At 43.8% G+C, this 25,401-nt stretch overlaps 1 protein-coding gene across 2 annotated transcripts in view; it reads right to left on the reverse strand.

The window, feature by feature from the left end:
- LOC122541475 (proline-rich transmembrane protein 1-like) overlaps window positions 1–24,812 on the reverse strand; it is a 39,253-nt gene extending 14,441 nt beyond the window's left edge. For both annotated transcript variants that reach the window (XM_043678262.2, XM_043678260.2), the window contains exons 1-2: window positions 24,659–24,812; window positions 2,697–2,995 (exon numbers count right to left, since the gene is read on the reverse strand). In XM_043678262.2, coding sequence (XP_043534197.2) covers window positions 2,697–2,995; window positions 24,659–24,677 — 318 coding nt within the window. In that variant the 5' untranslated portion in view covers window positions 24,678–24,812. The remainder of the gene's footprint in view (window positions 1–2,696; window positions 2,996–24,658) is intronic.
- Between the last annotated feature and the right edge of the window lie 589 nt (window positions 24,813–25,401).

The following is a 25,401-nucleotide window of genomic DNA, read 5'->3' on the forward strand; positions in this document are numbered from 1 at the left end:
AAGAGAAGCAGATATGGTGAAAAAAGGTTCCATGCTTCATTGGAAGTATTATCTAAACTTTCTCTCTGAAATCTCTCCAGCCTGTAAGAACCTGTGTTTGAATTTAACATTTGCCAAGGGGCGTCTTTACGGGATGTTGCGGGGATTGGAACAGCTCCTTCATTAAGTTGCGATAGAGTTGGTTGGGTTATCAAATAAGTTAAGCTATTCTGAATTTTGTGTTTTTTTGTCATTTGTGTTTCATCCAAAGTGTTTAAATAAATTCTGTTTTGCTTAAAGCTGAGTGGTTTGACCAGCTGCATCTCTCCTGGAACATCCACATTATGTCTGCCTGAAAAAAATAAAACATTAGGGTCTGGGCTACCTTCTTAAAGCATTTGAGGGGGTCTGGCCTAGTCCATAACAATATTCATCCTATCCATGCCTCTCAAGATGTTATAAACCTCCATAAGGTCACCCCACAGCATCGATGCTCCAGCGAAATAGGTCCCAGCCTTTCAATTTCTCCCTATAACTCAAACCTTCCAGGCAACATCCTTGTTAGTCTTTATGCACCCTCTCAAGTTTAGCAACTATTTAAAGTTCAGGCATTTCCTCCCTCGACCTCAGTAGTTCTCCATCTATCTTTCCTCCATGAAGATGCTCCTTAAAACAGCCACCTTGTCATCAGATCTTCCCAAGTGTTCTTCCAGTGCCCTGTTTATATGCTCTGTATGAGAAATTGAATTGAATTGAATCAGCTTGATTGTCAGGCGAGACAGTGAAAAGTTTACAGGTTATCACTTACAGTGCCATCTTAGGTACAAAGATACCTAGGTACAAATTCTTGAAGACAAATTCTTAGGAAAGATAAATAGAAAAATAAAGAAATAAGAATTCCAGCATTACAGAACATCGAAAGTTCAAAACTTTGCAATAAATTAGAAAAGTAAAGAAATAAAATGTTCCGAATTACAGTCCTTCCATGATATTCTGCAAATTGGTGGTCTCTGAAGGGGCTTGAAACCTCTGACTGCAACAAATGTTTTGTATAACTGTAGATTAATTATTAATATTCATTCCCAATGCCCACTAGGAGTGTTACTGCGGAGAATTCCAATTATGGAATTTACAAAACTAAAAGATAGAGACTTCCCCAACCCCAACAGCTCATTGTGCAGCACTAATTCTGAATCTCTGATGTAGAGAAAGAGAGAGAGAGAGAAAGTACAGGTGAGTAGGAAGTGCTGGTTAAAGTCGGAAACAAATAACCGATGAATAATTCAGCATTTCTTACCAGCATTACCATCCTGAGCAATGACATTTGCAAAATAGAGCTGAATGAACTCCTTCTTTCAATTATACATTAGCAATCTCCAATCAGATGAAGGTGCTGAGTGGTTTCCAGGTGCACAAATGACCCACCCACTCTTCGCCTCCTCAGCCCCATTCACCACCTGCTACAATGGAGCATGAACATGTGAATTTTGTATTTAACAGGATGGTGAAATGTTAGCAGCAAGACCAAAGTGAGGACTGCAGATGCCGGAAATCAGAGTCTAGATTAGAGTGGTGCTGGAAAAGCACAGCAGGTCAGGCAGCATCCAAGGAACAGGAGAATCGACGTTTGATGAAGGGCTTATGCCCAAAATGTCAATTCTCCTGCTCCTCGGATGCTGCCTGACCTGCTGTGCTTTCCAAGCACCACTCTAATCTAGACAAATGTTAGCAGCAGCAAGGTGAATGCACTTAATACCAGTGTAAACATGCTAGTTTCGATAGTTATATGCAGAATACAACTGCTCAGTTTTAACACAGGAGACGCCCCCTCGATACAACAACCTGCATTTGTGTACCTGACCTTTCTTGTAGTAAATGTCTGAAAACAAATGTGCTGGAGATGACAGAGTGTCAGGCAGCATTCATGCAGAGAGAGTGCAAGATAATCTTTCGAGTCTAGATGACTCTTCACCAGAGCTGATGTGATGTGTGAAACGGGCAGCACTTATGCAGTCGTTGGCAGGTTGGAGTGCTGGGGAAGAAAGGATGTTGGAGACAATAAGGACTGCAGATGCTGCAAGTCAGAGTCAACAGATTTGGAGCTGGAAAAGCACAGCAGGTCAGACAGCATCCGGGGAGCAGGAATGTCAGCGTTTCGGGCCAAAATCCTTTATCAGGGCTTCAAAAAGATGTTGTTAGTTCAGATTAAGTGATCAAACTGTGAGAATGGCAGTACAATGGTGTGCCTAACCGCCAGACTGGAAAGGACAGACAGTCCCATTGGAAAGTACGGGAGAGAAGAGAGAGAGAGAGAGGACATGGTGACAGAGAATGAAACAAATAAAGAAAGGGAAGGAATGAGAGTGGGTTCACAATCTGTAGGTGTTGAACTCAATATTGAGCCCAGGAGACTGGCCTAACCAATGTCCTGTACAGACGTAACATGACCTCCCAACTCCAAAACTACATGCAGAACGAGATAGCAGAGGAGATAGCCCTCCTTCACTTTGATGGCTCACTCCTACTCCCACATCTATCAAGGTCTCAGGCATCACTGATAATGTGTACTATTCATGAACATAATGGGTCTTAATTCCCATTACATACGTGTGCTTGCTTTCCCGTATTAATTAATATTAACTTGACCAAATTTCAAAACTGAATGTAAATATCCATAGCAAACATGTTTTATAATTCCAAGATGGCAGAGTACTCACATTCCCTATGGGATATACAGGGACCAGTGTTGTGTAGGGTTGAAGCTGTACAGCGTAGCCTGGTGGGGAGATGTAGGTTCCCGGCCCCATGGCTCCATGTGGCATCACGGCAGTGTATCCTGGTGCTCTGCCGTGGAACTGCGTCTCCTGAACTGCGTAGCTCTGTACGCCCATAGGAAGGGGAGGCAGTTGTGCTGGCACGGAATATCCCGGTGACGTGGCGTCGTGATGTGTTTCGATGACTTGGCTGTAGGGAGGAGGTGAAGAGGGCTGTGTGGCTCCATCCGATGAACCTGAAACTGCACAGGAAGGGGAAGTGAGTTATGAGCTGGTCAGCCTATGTTTATTATCAAATGCGATGTATGTCATACCCAGTATACAGAGGAGCCCACATTCTACGTGCCAAGACTATGAACACCAATACTGCTGAAGGGAAATCTTGCTGAAGCCTTTTCATCCACCAGGACAAATGCAAAAGTGCCAAATTTCAAACGATCATAACTATTTAGACCACATGCCAAAAAGATGCTGATTGGCTGACAATTCAATTCTGATTGGCAAAGCACTGGGACAATGGGGTACTTGTGCTCCAAAGGTTTGATGGTAGATGTAAAGCTTGATGTATTCTTTTCATTTGGTGAGAACAGATCCCTATGTTTAAATATATGTCTTTCCAGCAATGTTAAATAAGTCATGCTCTGAGCTCCACTAAATACCCTAAATCAGTTGTGAGCACACTCAGGATTATGTGGCCCAGTATTGCTCAAGTGCAGAATCATGTCTAATATGTTGAGTATGGTCTGTATTCTGCCCCTTACGACCAATAGGAGCATGCTGTTTGGCTCAGTCAGCCAATCACTGGCTGGTATGACACTGGCACTGAAGTTCATACAGGACACTGCTCAATTCCGTGGTAAGCAGACCATTGTTTACAGACGTGGTAAAGATCTCTTATGTAGCCACTACATAATAATAATTCTCCTACACTGAACTGGAATCTAACAGCTTAGGATCACTTTCTGCTGCATGTGTATGCACCTGACTGTAGGTACAAATGTGCATTGGGTAAGATTAATGAAGTAGGTGAGACTGATAGACAGATAAACAGATATAAATACACATGGTCTCAACTGCGGCTCAGTGGGTAACATTTCTACTTTTGCGCCTGAAGAACCAGATGATTGTAAGGGTCCGGAAATCTCTCTATCAAAGGGCAGTAGAAGTAGCAACCCTTAAATGATTTAAAAGATGCCTGGTTATGCACCTGAATTCAGGTTCTGGGCCACACACCAAGTGGTGAAAGATGGGAGGAGGCTGTGTGGCACATTTTGTGGCAGGCACTGATGTGACGGACAGATTGGCCTTGTTCTAAATATTCAAAAGCTTTGAAGAGGAGGAATGTGCAGGAAGTGCACCTTTGAAGGTCCAGCGCAGGCACGACAATTCAAATGGCTTTCCTATTTGCAATAATAATTCTGTGAAGATTCTGGATTCAAGCGCTATTGCAGGACCTGGGCATAACGTCCAGCACTGATCCTCCCAGCCTAGTTCTGGGAGAGCACTGCATTGTTGGAGGTGCGTCTGCCTGTGAGATTTTAAAGCTGACTGCTTTTTCAGCTGGACAACAAAGATACAATGATGCTGCCCAAGAGGTCACCCAGAAGATGCTTGCCTTTATCACCTGGGACGTAGAATGGAGGAGGAGCATGGTGATACTGGAATTTTACAAACCACTAGCTTGGCTCTGGCTGCATGCATTCTGGTCATAGTGCATACTGAAGGTTTGACTGCAGTAGAGAGGGAGCAGAGGCGATTTATCAGGGTGTTGTTTACTCTGGAGAATTTTTGTTTTTAGTATGGTTAGTGTCGTTTATTTTGGGAAAGAGGAGGTTGAGGGGAGATCTAATTTAAATGTACAAAATTAAGAGGGGTTGCTATGCAGCGGATAGAAAGACCTTATTTCCTTTAGAGTCATAGAGATGTACAGCATGGAAACAGACCCTTCAGTCCAACCCGTCCATGCCAACCAGATATCCCAACACAATCTAGTCCCACCTGCCAGCACCCGGCCCATATCCCTCCAAACCCTTCCAAATGCCTCTTAAATGTTGCAATTGTACCAGCCTCCACCACATACTCTGGCAGCTCATTCCAAGGATAGATTAGATTAGATTACTTTACAGTGTGGAAACAGGCCCTTCAGCCCAACAAGTCCACACCGACCCACCGAAGCGCAAACCACCCATTCCCCCACATTTACCCCTTACCTAACACTACGGACAATTTAGCATGGCCAATTCACCTGACCTGCACATCTTTAGACTGTGGGAGGAAACCGGAGCACCCGGAGGAAACCCACGCAGACACGTGGAGAATGTGCAAACTCCACACAGTCAGTCGTCTGAGGCGGGAAGTGAATCCGGGTCTCTGGCGCTGTGAGGCATTAGTGTGCCACCGTGCCACCCACAACATTTTCTTTTAGATTGTATAAATTTGTAGACTGAATCTAGTTTATAGATTAGATTAGATTCCCTACATTCGGCCCAACATGTCCACACCGACCCTCCGAAGAGCAAACCAGCTAGACCCATTTCCCGCTGACTAATACACCTAACACTATGGACAATTTAGCATGGCCAATTCACTTGACCTGCACATCTTAGCACTGTGGAGGAAACCCACCCAGACACTGGGAGAATGTGCAAATTCCGAGGCTGGAATTGAACCTGGGACCCTGGTGCTGTGAGGCAGCAGTGCTAACCACTGAGCCACCATGCTGCCCATACACGTACCACCCGCTGCGTGAAAAATTTGCCCCTTAGGTCTCTTTTATAACTCTCCGTCTCACCTTAAACCTATGCCGTCTAGTTCTGGACTCCCCGGCCCCAGGGAAAAGACTTTGTCTATTTATCATATCCATGCCCCTCATAATTTTGTATAACTCGATAAGGTCACCCTCAGCCTCCGATACTTCAGGGAAAACAGCCTCAGCCTGTTCAGCCTCTCCCTGTAGCTCAGATCGTCCAACCCTGGCAACATCCTTGTAAATCTTTTCTGAACCCTTTCAAGTTTCACAACATCTTACTGATAGGAAGGAGACCAGATTTGCATGCAATATTCCAACAGTGGCCTAACCAATGTCCTGTACAGCCGCAACATGACCTCCCAACTCCTGTACTCAATACTCTGACCAATAAAGGAAAGCATACCAAATACCTTCTTCACTATCCTATCTACCTGCGACTCCACTTTCAAGGAGCTATGAACCTGCACTCCAAGGTCTCTTTGTTCAGCAAACCTCCCTAGGACCTTACCATTAAGTGTATAAGTCCTGCTAAGATTTGCTTTCCCAAAATGCAGCACCTCACATTTATCTGAATTAAACTCCATCTGCCACTTCTCAGCCCATTGGCCCATCTGGTCCAGGTCCTGTTGTAATCTGAGATAACCCTCTTCGCTGTCCACTACACCTCCAATTTTGGTGTCATCTGCAATCTTACTAACTGTACCTCTTATGCTCACATCCAAATCATTTATATAAATGAACAAAAAGTAGAGGACCCATTGAGGGATCCACAACGATTGGCCATTGATTCAGGATGAGATAGGAGGGGACTAAAGGAGAAATATTTACACCCAGAGAAGGGTAACTATCTGCAACGCACTCTCTAAAATAGTGGTACAAACAATGACTGCAGATGCTGGAAACCAGAGTCTAGATTAGAGTGGTGCTGGAAAAGCACAGCAGTTCAGGCAGCATCCGAGGAGCAGTAAAATCGACATTTCGGGCAAAAGCCCTTCATCAGGAATACAGGTCGAGAGCCTGAAGGGTGGAGAGATAAATGAGAGGAGGGTGCGGGTGGGGAGAAAATAGCATAGAGTACAATAGGTGAGTGGGGGAGGGGATGAAGGTGATAGGTCAGGGAGGAGGGTGGAGTGGATAGGTGGAAAAGAAGATAGGCAGGTAGGACAGGTTATGGGGCCAGTGCTTAGCTGGAAGTTTGGAACTGGGGTGAGGTGGGGGAAGGGGAAATGAGGAAACTGTTGAAGTCCACATTAATGCCCTGGGATTGAACTGTTCCGAGGTGGAAGATGAGGCGTTCTTCCTCCAAGCGTCTGGTGGTGAGGGAGTGGCGGTGAAGAAGGCCCAGGATCTCCATGTCCTCAGCAGAGTGGGAGGGGGAGTTGAAATGGGCCACAGGGCGGTGTTGTTAAAGATGCCCTCCAACGCATCTCGTCCACATCCCGCACCTCCGCCCTCAGACCCCACCCCTCCAACCGTAACAAGGACAGAACACCTCTGGTGCTCACCTTCTACCCTACCAACCTTCGCCTAAACCAAATCATCCGCCGACATTTCCGCCACCTCCAAACAGACCCCACCACCAGGGATATATTTCCCTCCCCAACCCTTTCCGCCTTCTGCAAAGACCATTCCCTCTGTGACTACCTGGTCAGGTCCACGTCCCCCTACAACCCTCCCTCCCATCTTGGCACCTTCCCCTGCCACCGCAGAAATTGCAAAGCCTGCGCCTACGCCTCCTCCCTCACCTCTATCCAAGGCCCTATAGGAGCCTTCCACATCCATCAAAGTTTTACCTGCACATCCACCAATATCATTTATTGTATCCGCTGCTCCCGATGCGGTCTCCTCTACATTGGGGAGACTGGACGCCTCCTAGCAGAGCGCTATAGGGAACATCTCTGGGACACCCGCACCAATCAACCACACCGCCCTGTGGCCCAACATTTCAACTCCCCCTCCCACTCTGCCGAGGACATGGAGGTCCTGGGCCTCCTTCACCGCCGCTCCCTCACCACCAGATGCCTGGAAGAAGAACGCCTCATCTTCCGCCTCAGAACACTTCAACCCCAGGGCATCAATGTGGAATTCAACAGTTTTCTCATTTCCCCTTCCCCCATTTCACCCCAGTTCCAAACTTCCAGCTCAGCACTGTCCCCATGACTTGTCCTACCTGCCTAGCTCCTTTTTCACCTACTCACTCCACCCTCCTCCCTGACCTATCACCTTCATCCCCTCCCCCACTCACCTATTGTACTCTATGCTACTTTCTCCCCACCCCCACCCTCCTCTCATTTATCTCTCCACCCTTCAGGCTCTCTGCCTGTATTCCTGATGAAGGGGTTTTGCCCGAAATGTCGATTTTACTGCTCCTCGGTTGCTGCCTGAACTGCTGTGCTTTTCCAGCACCACTCTAATCTGGACCCTGTCTAAAATAGTGATAGAAGCAGAAATGTTCATAGCATGGAAGAACTTGGATTATTTGCTTGAAGTATCGTAACCTACAAGGTCATGTACTAAAAACAAGGAAAATAGAGAGAGATGGCTACTTGGAGAGAGTGAGGACTGCAGATGCTGGAGGTCAAAGTTGAAAAGTGTGGTGCTGGAAAAGCACAACTAGTCAGGCAGCATCCGAGGAGCAGGAAAGTTGATGTTTCAAGCATAAGCTCACATTCCTGCTGAAGAGCTTAGGCTCAAAACATCAACTCTCCGGTTCCTCAGATGCTGCCTGACCGGCTGTGCCTTTCAGCACCACACTTTTCAACCATAAATGGCTACTTGCCCATTACATGGGCACAATGGGCCAAATGGCCTCCTTTGTGCATAGATTTTGATTAATTTATTTCGACAATCTATTTCAAAGAAGAGCAGCAGGATTTTCCTCTCAGTCCTAGGCAGTAGTTAGGCCGATAAAACAGATGATCTGGTTATCATCGCGTGATTGAAGGGGAATCTGCTGCGAGCAACTTGACTGGTACATTTCCTCCATTAGTCTATATTGCATGAGTGCTGCAGTGGTCAAAAAGCACTTCAGGATGCTCCGTGATCAGAAAAACAGAAATGCACATCTCTGCTTTCTCTGTATGGAGAAAGCTGCTGTAGTCATAGAGGATACTCATTTTGTAACAGACAGAGAGAGAGAAAGAGAACTGAAGGGGAGTTTATCCTGAGGATTAGCAAAGGGTGAGGACTAAGTAGCCTCAGGTAACTTCAGCCAGAACAGGAATTAACCATGTAGTGTTAGCAATTGCTCAGACATTGCAAACCAGGTCTCCAACTGACTGGGCTGACCAAACAGCCTGCCCGCCCCCTCCCCCCCCACCCCCCGCCCCCATCCATTAATGAGTGTATTATGTTAGCTAGGCAAATGAAAAGATAGTCAGTTGATAGAAATACTGTTTTGTTTGAGAAGGATCAAGAAAAAAATCATTCAAAAGGCAACTTCCAGTACATTGGAGTTCATTGTACAATATGTGTGTTTTGGAACCCAACAGGGAAGTAATTAGATTATGCTTCAGCCAGCCATCTCCCACTGCTCCTCTCTGGGTACAACATCCTCCAATCAATTATCACCTCTCTTCATCACTGGCACATCTCCATCAACAGCAGGCACTGCCATCACCTTCACAGAAAAAACAGGGAGGGCTCCCTCTGCAGCAATATGACAGCTGCTCCATGTTCAGTGCTCTCAGCGCACACAGGTTGAATCCTGTCATAGCTCACACTCATACCACTACTTCCCCTTCACTGGGCAAAACGAGTTTTATACTGAAATGGACATTTGTTAATGTTGTATTATCGACATCCCAATGCCAACGTTACTTCCTTGACAAATTTCAAATCATTTTTTTGTTTTAATTCGCTTGTGGATCAGCACTTATCGTCCATCCTTAATTCTCCTTGAGGAGGCAGTGGAGAGCCACCATCCTGAACTGCTGCAGTCAGTGTGGTACAGGTAGACTCTCTGTGCGGTGAGGGAGGGAGCTCCAGGATTTTTAATCTCGCAACAGTGACAGTGAAAGAATAGCCAGCAATACAACTCAAGTCAGGACGGTGAATAGTTTGGAAAGGAACTTGCAGTGGCCGTTGCTCCCATAAGTCTGCTGCCCTTGTCCTTCTCAATGGTTGGGGTCACGATTTTAGAAGGTGCTGCCGAAGAAACATTGGTAAGCTGCCACAATGTGTCTTGTTTGCCATACATACAGTACCCGAGATGGAGGAAACAGATGCTTCAGATGTTGGATAAGGTGCCAGTCCAACCGCCTGCTTTGTCCTGGATGGTATTGAATTGAATTAAATTGAATTGAATTAAATTTATTGTCACATGTACCAAGGCACAGTGAAAAGCTTTTTCTTGCAAGCAATGCAGGCAGATCACAGAGTTAACTAGCATAGATAGTAAATAATAGGTAAACAGCGGCAAAAACAAAAACACAGGTACAGGTGAATGTTAAGAGTTTGTAGTCCTTTCTAACAACAGTAGGGTAGAAAGTGTTTCGAAACCGGCTGGTGCGTGTGTTCAGGCTTCTGTACCTTTCCCCGATGGTAGAGGTTGTAGAAAAGCATTGCCAGGGTGGGATGGATCTTTGAGAATGCTGGTGGCCTTTCCTCGACAGCGGGCCTGGTGGATGGTTCTGTAGAAGGGAGGTTGGATTTTGTGATTGTCCGGGATGAGTTCATCACTCTCTGTAACTGTCTCCAATCTTGAATGGTACAGCTGCCATACCAGGTAGTGATACATCCAGACAGAATGCTTGAGCTTGTTGTGTGTTGCTGCAGCCATGCTTACTGGAGAGATACATTGGAAAATATCCCATCACATTGCTGACTTGTACCTTGTATATAACGTGTGGACAGCCGCCTCTGCGATGTGAGTCATTCACTGCAGAATTCTTCTGCCCTTTTCCAGTCACAATATTTCCATGTCTTCTCCAGCTTAGTTTCTAATCAACATTAACTCTTACCCCAGGATGTTGACAGGGTGCAGTGTAATATCACTAGACTAATATTCCTAAAGCACTCGGGATGAATGGTCAAATCCTACTGAGGAAGCTGGCAGAATTTATATTCAATTAACAAATAATTTTAAACATCATGAATTGCTGGCTAATTTCCTTAATGATGATTTTGAAACTCATCTGGTTGAGTAGTGAGCTTTAGGAAGGAAATCTACCATGTGAGAATATTCTGAGTTGAACATGACACTTCTACAGAACAGAAGCAGAGTTACATATGCTGTGAACTGCTAAATCTGTCTCTCTCCCCTCAGCTGCTCTAACACCTGCTGAGCACTTCCAACATGTCTTTTTTTCTCAAGGGGAGTTGAAAAAAATGATAGTCCTTCTGGCCTTTGAAGACTGTCCAGTGAGGGGGAGGTTGAGGGGAGAATGAAGACGGAACCCTATAGATTTTGCTTTCAATCTCGGCCACCCACCCCATGTAATACTGAGAGCGTGTGCTTTACTGTCAGAGAGGCTATCTTTCAGAGGAGATCTTAAACTGAGGCCCTGTCCATCCTTTCTGGTGGATGTAAAAGGTTCCATGATGATTGTGCCTTAAAAAGGGATTTGTTCTGTCCTGTTTCTCTTAAAAACAAATGTTATAAACCTGGCGCCAAGGTGTCTGCTCCATACAAAGTAGAGTAAATGGCTTTAAGTTCTTTTTGAAAAGTAGACAAAAGTACCATGAGTGAATGGAGTCAGGTTCAGGCAGACCCAGGGTTTGGGGTTTTATTTTCAGTTGTTGAAGCTGGGGCTTTTGTAGTTGGAGCTGTGAGATACAGCGTTCTATCTGCTGATAGACTGTTCTTTCAGTATTTCATTCTGTTAGATAGATTTAGATTACTTACAGTGTGGAAACAGGCCCTTCGGCCCAACAAGTCCACACCAACCCTCCAAAGAGCAAACCATCCAGACCCATTTCCCTACATTTACCCCTTCACCTAACACTACGGGCAATTTAGTGTGGCCAATTCACCTAACCTGCACATTTTTGGACTGTGGGAGAAAATCGGAGCACCCGGAGGAAACCCACGCAGACACAGGGAGCATGTGCAACCTCCACACAGACAGTTGCCTGAGGCGGGAATTGAACCCGGGTCACTGGTGCTGTGAAGCAGCAGTGCTAACCACTGTGTCACCATGCCGACCGGGCGCGGTTGGTTAGAGTGAGAAGACAGTATGTGAGAATAACACTATTTTGCTGAATTAGCCTTTGCCAAGGGTGTGTTTGTGGGCTGTTGCTATTTTGGAACAATTGATGAGTTGTAGTTAAATACATTATTTTCTTAAGTCTATTAATAGACTTAGGGTTATGCCATTTTTTGTTTGCATTTTAACTGTAAGTGTAAGCATTTTTGCTTAAAGCCTAATGGTTTGACGAATCTAATCACATCTGTAACACAGCGACTTACACTTGCCTTTAAATAAAAGTTAGAAGTTGAGTTATCTCCTTAATATGATTTGAAGGAATTTGGTCTGATCCATAACAATGCAAATTTAAAACAGAGTAAGGAAGATTACCCCAGGGTCCTGACCAATACTTATCCATCAATCAGCATCACTTAAAAAAAATGGTTGTCTGACTGTTGTAATGTTGTTGTTTGTGGGAGCTTGCTATGCACATACTGACTGCCATATTTTCCACCTTATACCAGTGACCGCACTAAGAGGTGGCCATGCTTTGTGACTTTCTGAGATTACTGAAAGGTTTTTATTTATAAAATGCATTTTCTTGGATGAATGAAGTCTGGCTGTATCCATTGATTTCACATTGCTACACTCACTGCCTGGGACCAAACATAATGAGTTTGAGAATTGCGGTAACCTCTGGAATTTTTTTCAGCATTAACCATTGACACCATAATATGAAGTGAAGAAATAGGAAAACCAGAGATGTCATTTTGCAGCCCGTGTATGATAAAATGTGAAGGAAATTTAAATTCAGTCCTTTATTCAATGTGAATGGAACCTATTTAAAGCAAAAACAAACAGTAAAATTTTGCCATTGGTTTTTTTCACCCACTTGTGGAATATTTAGAGTGGCAAAGTTCTTCACAGGAAGAGCTGAACCATTTGTTTGATAAAACAATCTGTCCGTATCACACTATTAAGCAAGGTGAATGTATTTTAATTTTTGAGCACTTATCCTGACGTCCCTTTGAAATTGGAAGCAGCTGAAGATAACCTTTAACTAAGGAAGGACTTACATTTATAAACACTTTTCAGCCAAATGTCTTCAGTGTCAATTCCGCACTTTTGCAGTGTTGTCATAATTTTAATCAGAACCAGTGCCTGTGACATTTTGTATTCTCAAAAGATGCTGGATAATTACAAGTTGCTGGAGCTGAATCAGTCAAATTGAATGTATTCCCACCAACAGCTAGAAGGTAATAATCATATTTAGTGACGTCGGTTGGGTGATGACCATTAGGCTGGGCACGAGGGAAAACTCACTCGCTCAACTTCATAATAAAACCACAGGATCAAACATCCAACTGACAGGGAAGACAGGACTGTCTATTTTATGTCTCATCTTATAAAACAGTATTTCCAACAGTACAGCACTCCATCCAAATGGCACTGTGAGTGCCAGCTTCGATTTAACTCTTTGAAGTGGCATCACTATTCTCCGACTCAGACACAAAAGTACAACCCAGACAGCTAACAGTGACCGCTATGATCCAAAGCACACATGTGGACTGAAAGGCAGTGAGTTCTTTATAATGATTCCTTTCTCAAACCACCCATTCTGTTTAGGATGAACATTTAGACCACAATCTATTACAAACACAGGAGCAGTAATTGATTACTCAGAGCAGCTCATCCTCTTCTGTTTGTTAGTATGACCTGTTCCTGTTGGGACATCATCTCCCTAACATGTACCTGTATAATGAGAGTTGGTTAGCTTGGATGGCTGGATTGCAATCCAGAGTTACACCAACAGTGTGGGCGCAATTCCCAAATCAGCTGAGGTCACCATGGAGGTCCTACCTTCTTCACCTTGTCTGAGCCATACTGACTGTCCAGTTAAATTCACCCACCGGTTGTCTTGCTCCAATGAGAGAGCAGACTAATGGGTCTCCTGCTGCCTCTATAACTCCACTTCCAGATTAAGGATCTACCTGTCACTCACATCCCCTTATTGTCTTTAAGTCTAAGGGATGATTTTATAAATCAGCAGGTGCTCACAAACAGCAATATCAGATGTGATATTCCAACAAGTTTAAATATAGCCTTGTTCGCCAGCAGTATGGAATCAAAGGGATTAAAATGGGCCACCCATCTATTCCAATGTTCAGTTTGAAAAATGACAGCGGAGTTGAGCATCAAGTGTGTGTTATTGAATGAGAGCTCATTTCAATCCTATAACATAAAGTCTCCAGGATGTCCTCTGACATCCACTTCAATATTCTCATTTCTGCAAAGAAGGATGTCTGAACACAAATTCTGAAACAAATTTATCCTTCTCAGTCCACTAAATCTATGGTTCTCTATGGAACACTCCAGTCTGGCCCTGTGCCCTGAGTTCTCTTCCCTGTGGCCAGAGCCTGGCATAAGCCTTCACTCATGTGCCCATCCAATTTCTTTTTGACATCATTCACTTTCTCCGATTCTGTCAAAATCCTACTTTCAAGTCATTACCCCCTCTGCATAAGAACCTTCTTCCTCACATTTTCTTGTACATCTAAAACCTTAAATCTTTGCCTCCCAATCCTTACACCACCAGCAAATGAAACAGGGTTTTCTGTGTCTACTTTATTTAAACTTGTCATAATCTTGCACACCTCTGTCAGATCCTGCCTCAACCTGCTCTACATCAAGGAGAACAATCCCAGCTTATTCACCTTGCCTTAGTCACTAAAAATCATCTCCAGAGCCATTCTGAAGAATCTGAGCTGTCAATGTCCAAGGACAGCAAGATCTGATAATACTCAAGCTTGGGCTGAAAAGTGATAAGCAACATTCACATCACAGAAAAACCATCTCCAATAAGACAGAATACAACCAACATCCATTGACTGACAATGGCAACATCTTCACTGAAACCCCCATTATCAACCCTCTGGGGGTAACCATTGACCAGAAACTGAACTGGACTAGCGATATAAATACAGTAGCTACGAGACCAGATCAGAGGCTAGGCACACTGCAAGCATATATTTCACCTTCAGACTCCCCAATACTTGTTCACCATCTGGAAGGCAGAAGACGGGCGTGTGATGGAATTTGCCAGGATGTATGCAGTTCCAACAACACTGAAGAATCTTGACACCAACCAGGACAAAGCAACCTGCTTGACTGGCACCAAATCCAAAAACATCCACTCCCCCACTACAGATGCTCAGTAGCAGCAGTGTGTACCATCTACAGGATGCACTGCAGAAATTCACCAAAGATCCTCAGACAGCACCTTCCAAAAGCACAATCACTTCCATCTAGAAGGACTAGCGCAGCAGATACATGGGAACACCACCACCTGCAAGTTCCCCTCCAAGCCACTCACCATTCTGACTTGAAAATACATTGCCGTTCCTTCACTGTCACTGGGTCAGAATCCTGGAATTCCCTCCCTAAGGGTATTGTGGGTCTACCTACAGCACATGGACTGCAGCAGTTCAAGAAGACAGCTCACCCCCACCTTCTCAAAGGGAAACTGGGGGTAGACACTTAATGCTGGCCCAGTCAGTGACGGCAGAGCCCTATGAATGAATAAACAAAATCTCAAGACATTTTCAAGGACATTCAAAGCTTCCTTAAATGTGAAGAATAGAACTGGACACAATACTTTAATTGCGGCGAACCCATTTCTTATATCATTTCAGCATAACCTTCTTATTATTCTTAAGCCTAATGGGCTTTGTTAACCACACTCTCAATATATCCTGCGACTTGTGCATTAATCCAAAGCGCCTCTACACTTACACACTCTTTAGATCTCTGCCGTTAAATTGATATTTCCTCTCCCTATCTTTCTGCCTTATTTTCTGTCTCACACTATCCTGTCTTAAATTGCCCATTTTCCAGCCGATGTACCATTGCAGTTGATTTTATAATGCTCACAATTTGTCACAGCTAATTGGTTTGGTAATATTGTCAAATTTTGAAATTTGATCCTGCACTCCTACATTCAAGTCATTTATAAATTTACAAACAATCTGACACTGAGTTCATGGTATACAGAGCTGCGGTGGTTCCCACCCCCCGCTACATAGCTCTGAGACATGGACTATCTACAGCAGACATCTCAAGGTGCTGGAGTGGTACCACTAACGCTGCCTGCGAATCCACTGGGAAGAAAGATGCATCAACCAGGCCAATATCCCCATCAACAAGGCACTGACCCTACCTTGATCAGCGGTGAGGGGCCCCATGACCGACACAAGACTCCGTACAGCAACCGTACAGATTCACCGAGTGGAAGAGAGTCATCCTTGTCTGCGAGGAACTGCTGCTGAATGAGTGATATCTCCAAAATTAAAAGGGTCATTCTTCAATGAACATGATACAAATCAAATTAACTTCCAGTGATTTACAAGTCAACAATTCTATCCAAGTCAGAAATGGAATTGCAAGCAAGGTACTTTCTGTGAAATATGCAGAAAGCCCATGATTTCATCTCCACTATTTAGTCCCACATTCAATGATGTTGAATGTCACAAGAGTAGTGGATTTGAAATCTTTTCTGAGATTTTTATTAGTAAATGGGAAATTATTATTTTTATTGCATTAGATCAGATATATCAGCACATGATGCTAATTAAACTAATTTGCATATTCAACTGAGGCACATTGGAAGATTGGCTGTGTGCATTGTCAAAGATGATTTCATTTCATTTGGGAAGTTTGATGTGTGAAACAACACAACAAATCCACAAATGATGCCTTTCCGGTCTTATGCTGATTTTACATCTTCAGTTCATTACAAAATAAAGGTATCTGCTCCAGTTCTTTAAATTTAACTCATTTCTTTCGAGTGCTGATTTCCCTGAGCCATGGGTATACAGTAAACAGAAAACATGAAGACCGTGTCATTCCTTCCAGTAGGCAGGTCTTGATGATGAATAAGTGAGGAGAGCTCAGGGCTGATGAATGAAACACTGTTCCACATTTAGGACTAAACACTGAGTTAAACACTCCTCCTACTCCTCTCCAAAAATCCCAACCTCCAAATAACACCACTATTGGTACTCAACGTCAGCTAGAAATTTCCATGACTGTCCATTCCTTTTTTTCAATTTCAAAAATATACATTAATCATAAATTATCCAGATGTAAAAAACAAGTATAATACAAAATCATGTAGACTTTGCAGAAAGTACAGTGGAATTTTGACATTCCCCATCCAGCTGCAACAAAAGGGCATTTTCTAACCATTAAAGAAAACTATTTACATTCCCATTCCCAATGAGGGTTTCTTGAAACTTAACAGATCCTTATAATTTCTTATACTTTGGCAGAAAGACCTTAAACACTGGTCTTGCCCACTGTGCCTTGGCACAAGTCATCCCAGGGAGATTTATGGCAGATTTATCCTGACCAATGTCGACTTTTTTCACAATTGGGGAGGCAATGACTTGTCAATCCGCAGACCAAGGTGATATGGGCTCAAATCCCATCCTGGCAGATGGTGGAATTTGAGTTCAATAAAAATGTAGAAGAGTCTAATGATGACCATTGTCAATTGTTGGAAAAACCCATCTGGTTCACTAATGTCCTTCAGGGAAGGAATTTGCCATTCTTACCTGGTCTGGACTACATGTGTTTCCAGACCCACAACAACGTGGGTTGGCTCTTAACTGCTCTCTGAGATGGGTAATAAATGCTAGCCTAGCCAGTGCTGCCCATATCCTGTGAATAAATAGAAAACAAAATTGCCTGTTTTCTGCCCATTCATTATCCAACCATCCTCTTTGACACCAGCACTATCCAAATCCAGCAGGACGTGGACAACACCCAGCTGTGAGCTGACAAGTAACATTTGTGCCACATAACTGGCAGGCAATTAGCATCTCAATAAAAAGAGGCTCTGGCCATCACCCCTTGACATTCGGAACCATGACCTAGCTGAATTCCCCACAGTCAGCATCCTGGGATGCTATTGACCAGAAATTAAAATGGACTTGCCATTTCAATATTGTGGCTACAGTAGCAGACCAGATGTTAGCAATATACAGCAAGTAACTCACCTCCTGACTCCCCAAAGCTTATCCACCATCTACAAGGCACAAATCGGGAGTATGATGGAGTACTTCCAACTTGCTTGGGTGGGTGCAGCTGTAACAACACTCAAAAAGCTTGACATCAGCCAGAACAAAGCAGCCCGCTTGAAGACACCACATTCACATTCACTTGCTCCACCACCGACGCTCAATAGCAGCAGCGTGCACTGTCTACATGACAGCATTTTCCAACTCACAACCAATACCACCTAAAAAGGACAAGGACATCAACATCACCCACAAGATCCCTTCCAAGCCACACACCATCCTGATATATTTGGAAACGTATCACCATTCCTTCAGTGTGAATGGGTCAAAATCCTAGAACTGACTCCTGAATAGCACTGTGGGTGTCACTACACCAAATAGACTGCAGCGGTTCAAAAAGGCAGCTCATCAGCAGCTTCTCAAGGGCAATTAGAGATGGAAATTAAATGCTGGTGATGACGTTGTGCTATTATTGCCGGACTGCCACTCCAGAGACCCAGATAATGTTTTGGGGATCTGGGTTCAAATTCCACCATAGCAGGTGGAATTCAATAAAATTTGAATTCAATAAAATAAAATCTGGATTAAGAGTCTAATGATGACCATGAACTCATTTTCGATTGCTGGAAAAACCCATTGGGGTTCAGTGTTATGAAGTTGAAGGCGTGTACTGTACCTTTAAGAGAGAGAGAATGCTGTTCTGAACTGAGAGATTACAAGCACCTGTTTTTATGACTAGTTAGCAGTCTCAGAGTGTACTGGAAAATTGAAAATATGTATTAATTGGTTGTGAAATGGATACATGAGTTTTGGTTGCTGTTTTGACAACAATTCGAATTTAATTAAATTATGCCCCAGGATCCTAAACCCAATCACCTTTGAATTTATTGTTTTGCCAAAATCGAACTAATGAGATGATCCAACATTGGGAGTATAAAAATGCAGAGTCGAGAGTGTGATGCTAGAAAAGCATAGCAGGTCAGGCAGCATCCGAGGAACAGGCGAATTGATATTTCCGGCATAAGCGCTTCATCAGGCCTTCCTGCTTGATACTCCTGCTCCTCGGATGCTGTCTGAACTGCTATGCTTTCCAGCACCACCCTCTCAACTCTGATCTCCAGCATCTGAAGTCCTCACTTTCTCCTAGTATAAAAATGCAAACATTTTGAAATTGGAGAGACAGCAACTGCCATTGCGAGAGAGACAAGAAATTAAGAAGCAATCAATCAAAGGTACATTTTCATTTGAAACAAAATCGCAATAAAAAGAAAGAAGACAACCCAGAGAATTCAGCAGCTGGAAGAGTGAAGTCACAGAAATGGCAGCAGCTGTGTGGTTTTTAAGATGATGTAATTTTAATAAGTGTATTATTGGAACATCAGATTGTTATAGAGTTGGAGGCGGATAATAAGCAGTTAAGAGAACGGGGGGGCTTAGAGTTGTGAATACTTGTTGGTTAATATTCACTTTCAGAGTTAAAAAAAAAACTGATCATAAAATCCTAACAGTGTGGAAACAGGCCCCTCAGCCAACAAGTCCATACTGACTCTCTGAAGAATAACCCACCCAGACTTATTCCTCTACCTTATATTTACCCCTGAATAATGAACCTAATCTCCACACCACTGAACAATGGACAATTTAGCACTCACCTAACCTGCACATCTTTGGACTGTAGGAGGAAACTGGAACACCTAGAGGAAACCCACTCAGACACGGGGAGAATGTGCAAACTCCACACAGACAGTCGCCAGAGGCTGGAATCAAACCTGTGTTCCTGGCGCTGTGAGGCAGAAGTGCTAACCACCAAGCCACCATGCCATTGTGATATTATTTTATTTAGATAGTAGAATTTAGGAGGTCTCTGTCACTCATATTTTAACAGATTATGAGATAAAGTGAGCTTTTCTGGGTGTTTGGTTTAATTAACAGAAGGGTTCACCACGTGTTGTACCATTCACTAATGACCTTTATGGAAGGAAACTGGCCTACCTTCGACTCCAGACTCATAGTAATACCCTCTGGCCCCTTAGGATTGGGCAATAAATGCTGGCCGAGCCAGTGAGGCCCACATCCCATGAATGAATTTTTTTAAAAACTGTGACCACTCACAACAAATCCCTGATTGACATCTTTAAGATGCTTTAGTCTATTTTTTCCCTTCCTCTGCAATCTCTTTTGCTGGTAATTTAATGTTTATTTCCATAAGATAAAGAAAATATATTTACAATTCTATTTGACACTTTATAGAGTGGTAATAACTTTTCTTTAACCACAGCGTTCACTGGTTTCGTACATAGTGCAGGCGGGAAGCATGACTTGGAAGTGTCATGAGTTGTCATGGAGACTGGGTGGGGTTTGAAGCTGTGTGAGCTGGAGGACCTAAAATATAACCAAATAAGTGACATGAAGAAGCAAAAAACACCACACACACCCCTTCCCTCCCCTACTGAACTGAGTGAAAATTGGGACTACAAGTTACTTTACTTTCTACAGTAAAGAATCTGCCAAGTCAGAAAATTTTCGTACTCAAGTTGCTTGTTTCTGATATGAAAATGCAGCCTCTGTTTCTGAATAACTATCTAACTGTTTCCACTGAAATTCCTTTCTCTATTTCTGCAGCAAATATCAATCTTAATCCATTGGAAATTTCCTCTCTGTCCTTCTGTCTATTTTCTCAACCATCACAAGATTGTCTCTACCTTTATTCTACATGGAGCAGAAATTTCCCTTTTGACTGTAATATAACTTTTATCTGAAATTTCTTTCTCTGCTTAACACATGCTTTTCCATGGCAAGGGAGAACAGGCTGACATAAAACCTGATGACAATTCTCTGGGACCCGTACAGCACACGATCCCAACTCTCTCATTCTCTGCAATACAGCCCCACTCTGTATGTGAACTTTCTGTCCTTCAGTTTCTGTTTTTTGGCAGAATATCTCTATCTTCCTCAATCTAAATTATTCTGTCATTCAGCAGTGAATCCCCATTTTTAAGGATCTAAAGTCTGTCTATCTACGGTATAGCTCCATCTGTACCTTACTAAACTCTTCCTGTACCTACATAAATTCCCTGTCTGTGCAATGTGTCTTACCTGTATCTAAAGTCTAAGTTTCTATCATATATTTCTACCTTCATTGATCTCAACTTTCCCTCTCTTTGCTGTACATCTCCATCCAAGGTCTCCCTCTATGCAGACTATCTCTACCTCCACCGAGCAAGAGTTACAGCTGGGGGAAGGGAAATTACGATGCAATTAGGAAAGATTTAGGAAGCGTAGAATGGGGAAGGAAACTGCAGGGGATGAGCACATTAAAAATGTGGAGCTTATTCAAGGAAAACCTCCTGTATGTCCTATATAAGTATGTACCTGTCAGGCAGGGAGGAAGATATAGAACGCGTGAGCCGTGGTTTACTAAGGAAGTGGAATCCCTGGTCAAGATGAAGAAGGCTTATGTTAGGACAAAATGTGAAAACTCAGTTAGGGTGCTTGAGGGTTACAAGGAAGTCAGGAAATACCTAAAAGGAGAGCTCAGAAGAGCCAGGAGGGGACATGAGAAGTTGTTGGCGGATAGGATCAGGGTTAACCCTAAGGCTTTCCATAGATATGTCAGGAATAAAAGAATGACGAGAGTTAAATTAGGGCCAATCAAGGATAATAGTGGGAAGTTGTGTGTGGAGTCAGAGAAGATAGGGGAAGCACTAAATAAATATTTTTCAACAGTGTTCACTATAGAAAATGAAAATGTTGGCGAAGAAGATACAGAGATACTTGCATCTAGACTAGAAGAGATTGAGGTTCACAAGGAAGAGATATTAGAAATACTGCAGAGTATGAAAATAGGCAAGTCCCCTGGACTGAGTGGGATCTATCCTAGGATCCTCTGGGAATCAAGGGAAGAGATTGCCGAGCCTTTGGCATTGATCTTCAAATCATCATTGTCTACAGGAATAGTGCCTGAGGACTGGAGGATAGCAAATGTGGTTCCCTTGTTCAAAAAGGGTAGTAGAGACAACCCTGGTAATTACAGACCAGTGAGTCTCACTTCAGTTGTTGGTAAAGTGTTGGAAAAGGTTATAAGAGATAGGATTTATAACCATCTAGAAAAGAGTTAACCTGATCAGGGACAGTCAGCACGGTTTTGTGAAGGGTAGGTCGAGCCTAATGAATCTCATTGAGTTTTTTGACAAAGTGACCAAACAGGTAGGTGAGAGTAAACCAGTTGATGTGGTGGATATGGATTTCAGCAAGGCGTTCGATAAGGTTCCCCACAGTAGGCTATTATACAAAATGCGGAGGAATGGGATTGTGGGAGAAATAGCAGTTTGGATCAGTAATTGGCTTGCTGAAAGAAAACAGAGGGTTGTAGTTGATGGAACATGTTCATCTTGGTGTCCAGTTACTAGCGGCGTACCGCAAGGGTCGGTGTTGGGTATAAATGACCTGGATGAGGGCTTAGAAGGATGGGTTAGTAAATTTGCAGACGACACGAAGGTCAGCGGAATTGTGGATCGTGACGAAGGATGTAGTAGGTTGCAGAGAGACATAGATAGGATGCAGAGCTGGGCTGAGAGGTGGCAAATGGAGTTTAATGTGGACAAGTGTGAGGTGATACACTTTGGCCGGAGTAATCAGAATGCAAATACTGGGCTAATGGTAGGATTCTTGGGAGTGCAGATGAGCAGAGAGATTTCGGTGTCCATGTACACAGATCCCTGATAGTTGCCACCCAGATTGACAGGGTTGTTAAGAAGGCATACAGTGTTTTGGCCTTTATTAATAGAGGGATTGAGTTCCGGAACCAGGAGGTTATGCTGCAGCTGTACAAAGCTCTGCTTCGGCCACACTTGGAGTATTGCGTACAGTTCTGGTCACCGCATTATAAGAAGGATGTGGAAGCTTTGGAAAGGATGCAGAGGAGATTTACTAGGATGTTGCCTGGTATGGAAGGAATGTCTTACGAGGAAAGGCTGACGGCCTTGAGGCTATTCTCGTTAGAGAGAAGAAGGTTGAGAGGTGACTTAATAGAGACATACAGGATAATCAGAGGGTTAGATAGGGTGGACAGGGAGAGCTTTTTTCCAAGTATGGGGACGGCAAACACGAGGGAACGCAACTTTAAAGTGAGGGGAGATAGGTATAAGACAGATGTCAGAGGTAGTTTCTTTACTCAGAGAGTAGTAAGGGTATGGAATGCTCTGCCTGCATCGGTAGTAGATTCACCAAGTTTAAGTGCATTTAAGTCATCATTGGACAGGCATATGGACCTACATGGAATAGTGTAGGTGGGATGGGCTTCAGATTAGTATGACAGGGCGACGCAACATCGAGGGCCGAAGGGCCTTGTACTGCACTGAAACAAAAAAAAAGTAGTCTGTCCCTTTCTCTCTCTCTCTCTGTAGTTTATCTCTATTTGTATCTGGTCTCTCTCTCTCTCTCTCTATGCAGTGTCCCTCTAACTGAGTCTAATATCTCTTTCTCTCAGTATGCAGTGTATCTAGATTTATAACTAAAGTCTTTCTCTCTCTCTCTCTCTCTCTCTCTATATATATATATACTTTGTGTATCTCTATCTGTATCCAATCTTTCTCTCTCTCCCTGCAGTGTATCTATCTAGTCTGGCTCTATGCAATGCATTTCAATCTCTATCTCCTCTCTCTCTCTCCCTCTCCCTCCCTCTCTTTCTGCAGTGTCCTTGCATGTAATCTGGCTCTATGCAGTGTATCTCGATCTGTATCTAGTCTCTCTCTATGTAGTGTAGTCTATCTGCAATTTCTCTCTATGCAGTGTACTCAATTTGTATCTAGTCTCTCTCCAACCTCCCTGCAGCATATCCATCTGTAAGTAAAATATCTCTCCGCAATATGCTTCTTTTTGTATCTAAAAGCCCATCTCTCCCTCCCTCTCCACCTGCAACATATCTCCCTTCCTGTAACTGACTAAAGTTTGCCTCCAGCTCATAATCTCTTTTCCTCTTGCACGGTTCTTCCTTCCAGTGAGCCAATCTTCTGTGCGGAGTGCTGCCACTCACATTGACCCTTTACACATACCCACACGTCAGACAGAATATAGCTTCTGGCGCGTTTCTGCATGACTGCATCAAAATGCAGATATCTGGCGTGCGACATTACATTTCAATAATCTCTTTAAGCACACACGCAGAGTCTCCCGATTTACACCGCGAACACAGAGTTTCGGGTTAAAGAACATCACCAGGACAGAGAGGGAGATCGTGGCGACAATTGAATCTCATTCCTTCCCCCCTCCCTCCCAGCATCCCTGCTTTTAAACTCCACACCTCACTGCAGTAATGATGTTTGTCGCCAGATGGAATGTCCTTGTTTTACATCGGGGATGCCTGCCCGTTTCGCCACAAGTATTCTGTGGCCCGTTTTCAATGGGTGGAAGATTAAAGCTTCATTGGAAACAGAACAAATTAAGAATGGATTAAAGTTGAGGGGAGGAATAATAGCCTTGCTGTCTATAACCTGAGCTGCTTATCCCTTCGCTGGTAAAGGGAGATGGGGGTGTTTGAGAGAACTGTTAATTCTGGGAGCCTCAGGATTCGTACCGTGCACCATCAATGCACAGCTTCCAGCTGGGCCATTACTGTGGGTAATAGCAATGAAACAGTGAACGGAAGGGGGAGAAAGCAGGAAAGGCACATGCCACACGCTTTGCACCCACTCAGTTCCGGCCTGCCCTGCTTTATCCCAGAACACAGGCAGACTCACAATAACGCCAAAACATTAATGCTATGAGCGGTTGCTCACATCGTGTTGCTCTGACGGATTGGTCTCATTTAAAAAGAAGTATATTGCTATACGTCAGGAGGCTCCCACTGACAATCCAGCACAACATCTCCACGCTCCGCTAACACGCAAACATAAATAATTGTTGGGTTTGCAACACAACTAGCGTCACTCGGATAAGGGAAAACAATTTTACCTGCTTTCTCAGTAGCCATGGTCTGTGTTAAAATTAAACTAAAGTAAAATTACCGGAAGCCTCACATTTATTGAAACAGAGGCAAAGGAAAACAATAATCAAATTAAACCAGCAAGATAGGCTGCTTTTGCATTAGCATCCCCCAGCAGTTGGACCCGTGCAGAGTTGCTCTTTCAATGCATCTCTGGTTCCGCCTTCTCCACCTCTTGGAGGCTGCTTATTGGTGTTAACGGCAGAACGACACGCCCTCTCCGGCGCATGTCCCTCACTGATTGCTCAGTCACTGTGTCAATCAGAGCGGAGGGGTCGTTCGGCTTCCTGGTGGTTACCCAGCGGGGGCTGCCCACTGTAACTCCTTTGCAGCTTCAGCGTGGAATCTGAAAGCAGATCCCACCATTGGAACAAGCCGTGAGGCTGCAGAATGAGCGTCCCTTCAGGACGCTGAGCAAAATACTGCGGGTGTTGGAGATCTCAAATAAAGACAGAAAAGGAGGTCTTGACAGGATCTGTGGGGAGAGAAGCAGAGTTAGAAGTGCAATTTGACTCTTCTTCGGGACAGACACAAAGCTAGATCGGTTAGCCATGCTAATGCACTGATAATTACTAATCCTGGTTATTGGAGATTATTCCAGTGAATATCCCTGACCTGCTGCCTAATCTAGCCTGGGGAGTGATGTCAGCACAATGGCTTATACAGTGAACATGCTAACAGCAGCAATATTTATTCACATTCTGACTTTTAA

Source organism: Chiloscyllium plagiosum, unplaced genomic scaffold (assembly GCF_037043375.1).
Source record: "Chiloscyllium plagiosum isolate Xiang-an unplaced genomic scaffold, Cpla_swu_hap1 HiC_scaffold_35, whole genome shotgun sequence".
Taxonomy (NCBI): Eukaryota; Metazoa; Chordata; class Chondrichthyes; order Orectolobiformes; family Hemiscylliidae; genus Chiloscyllium; species Chiloscyllium plagiosum.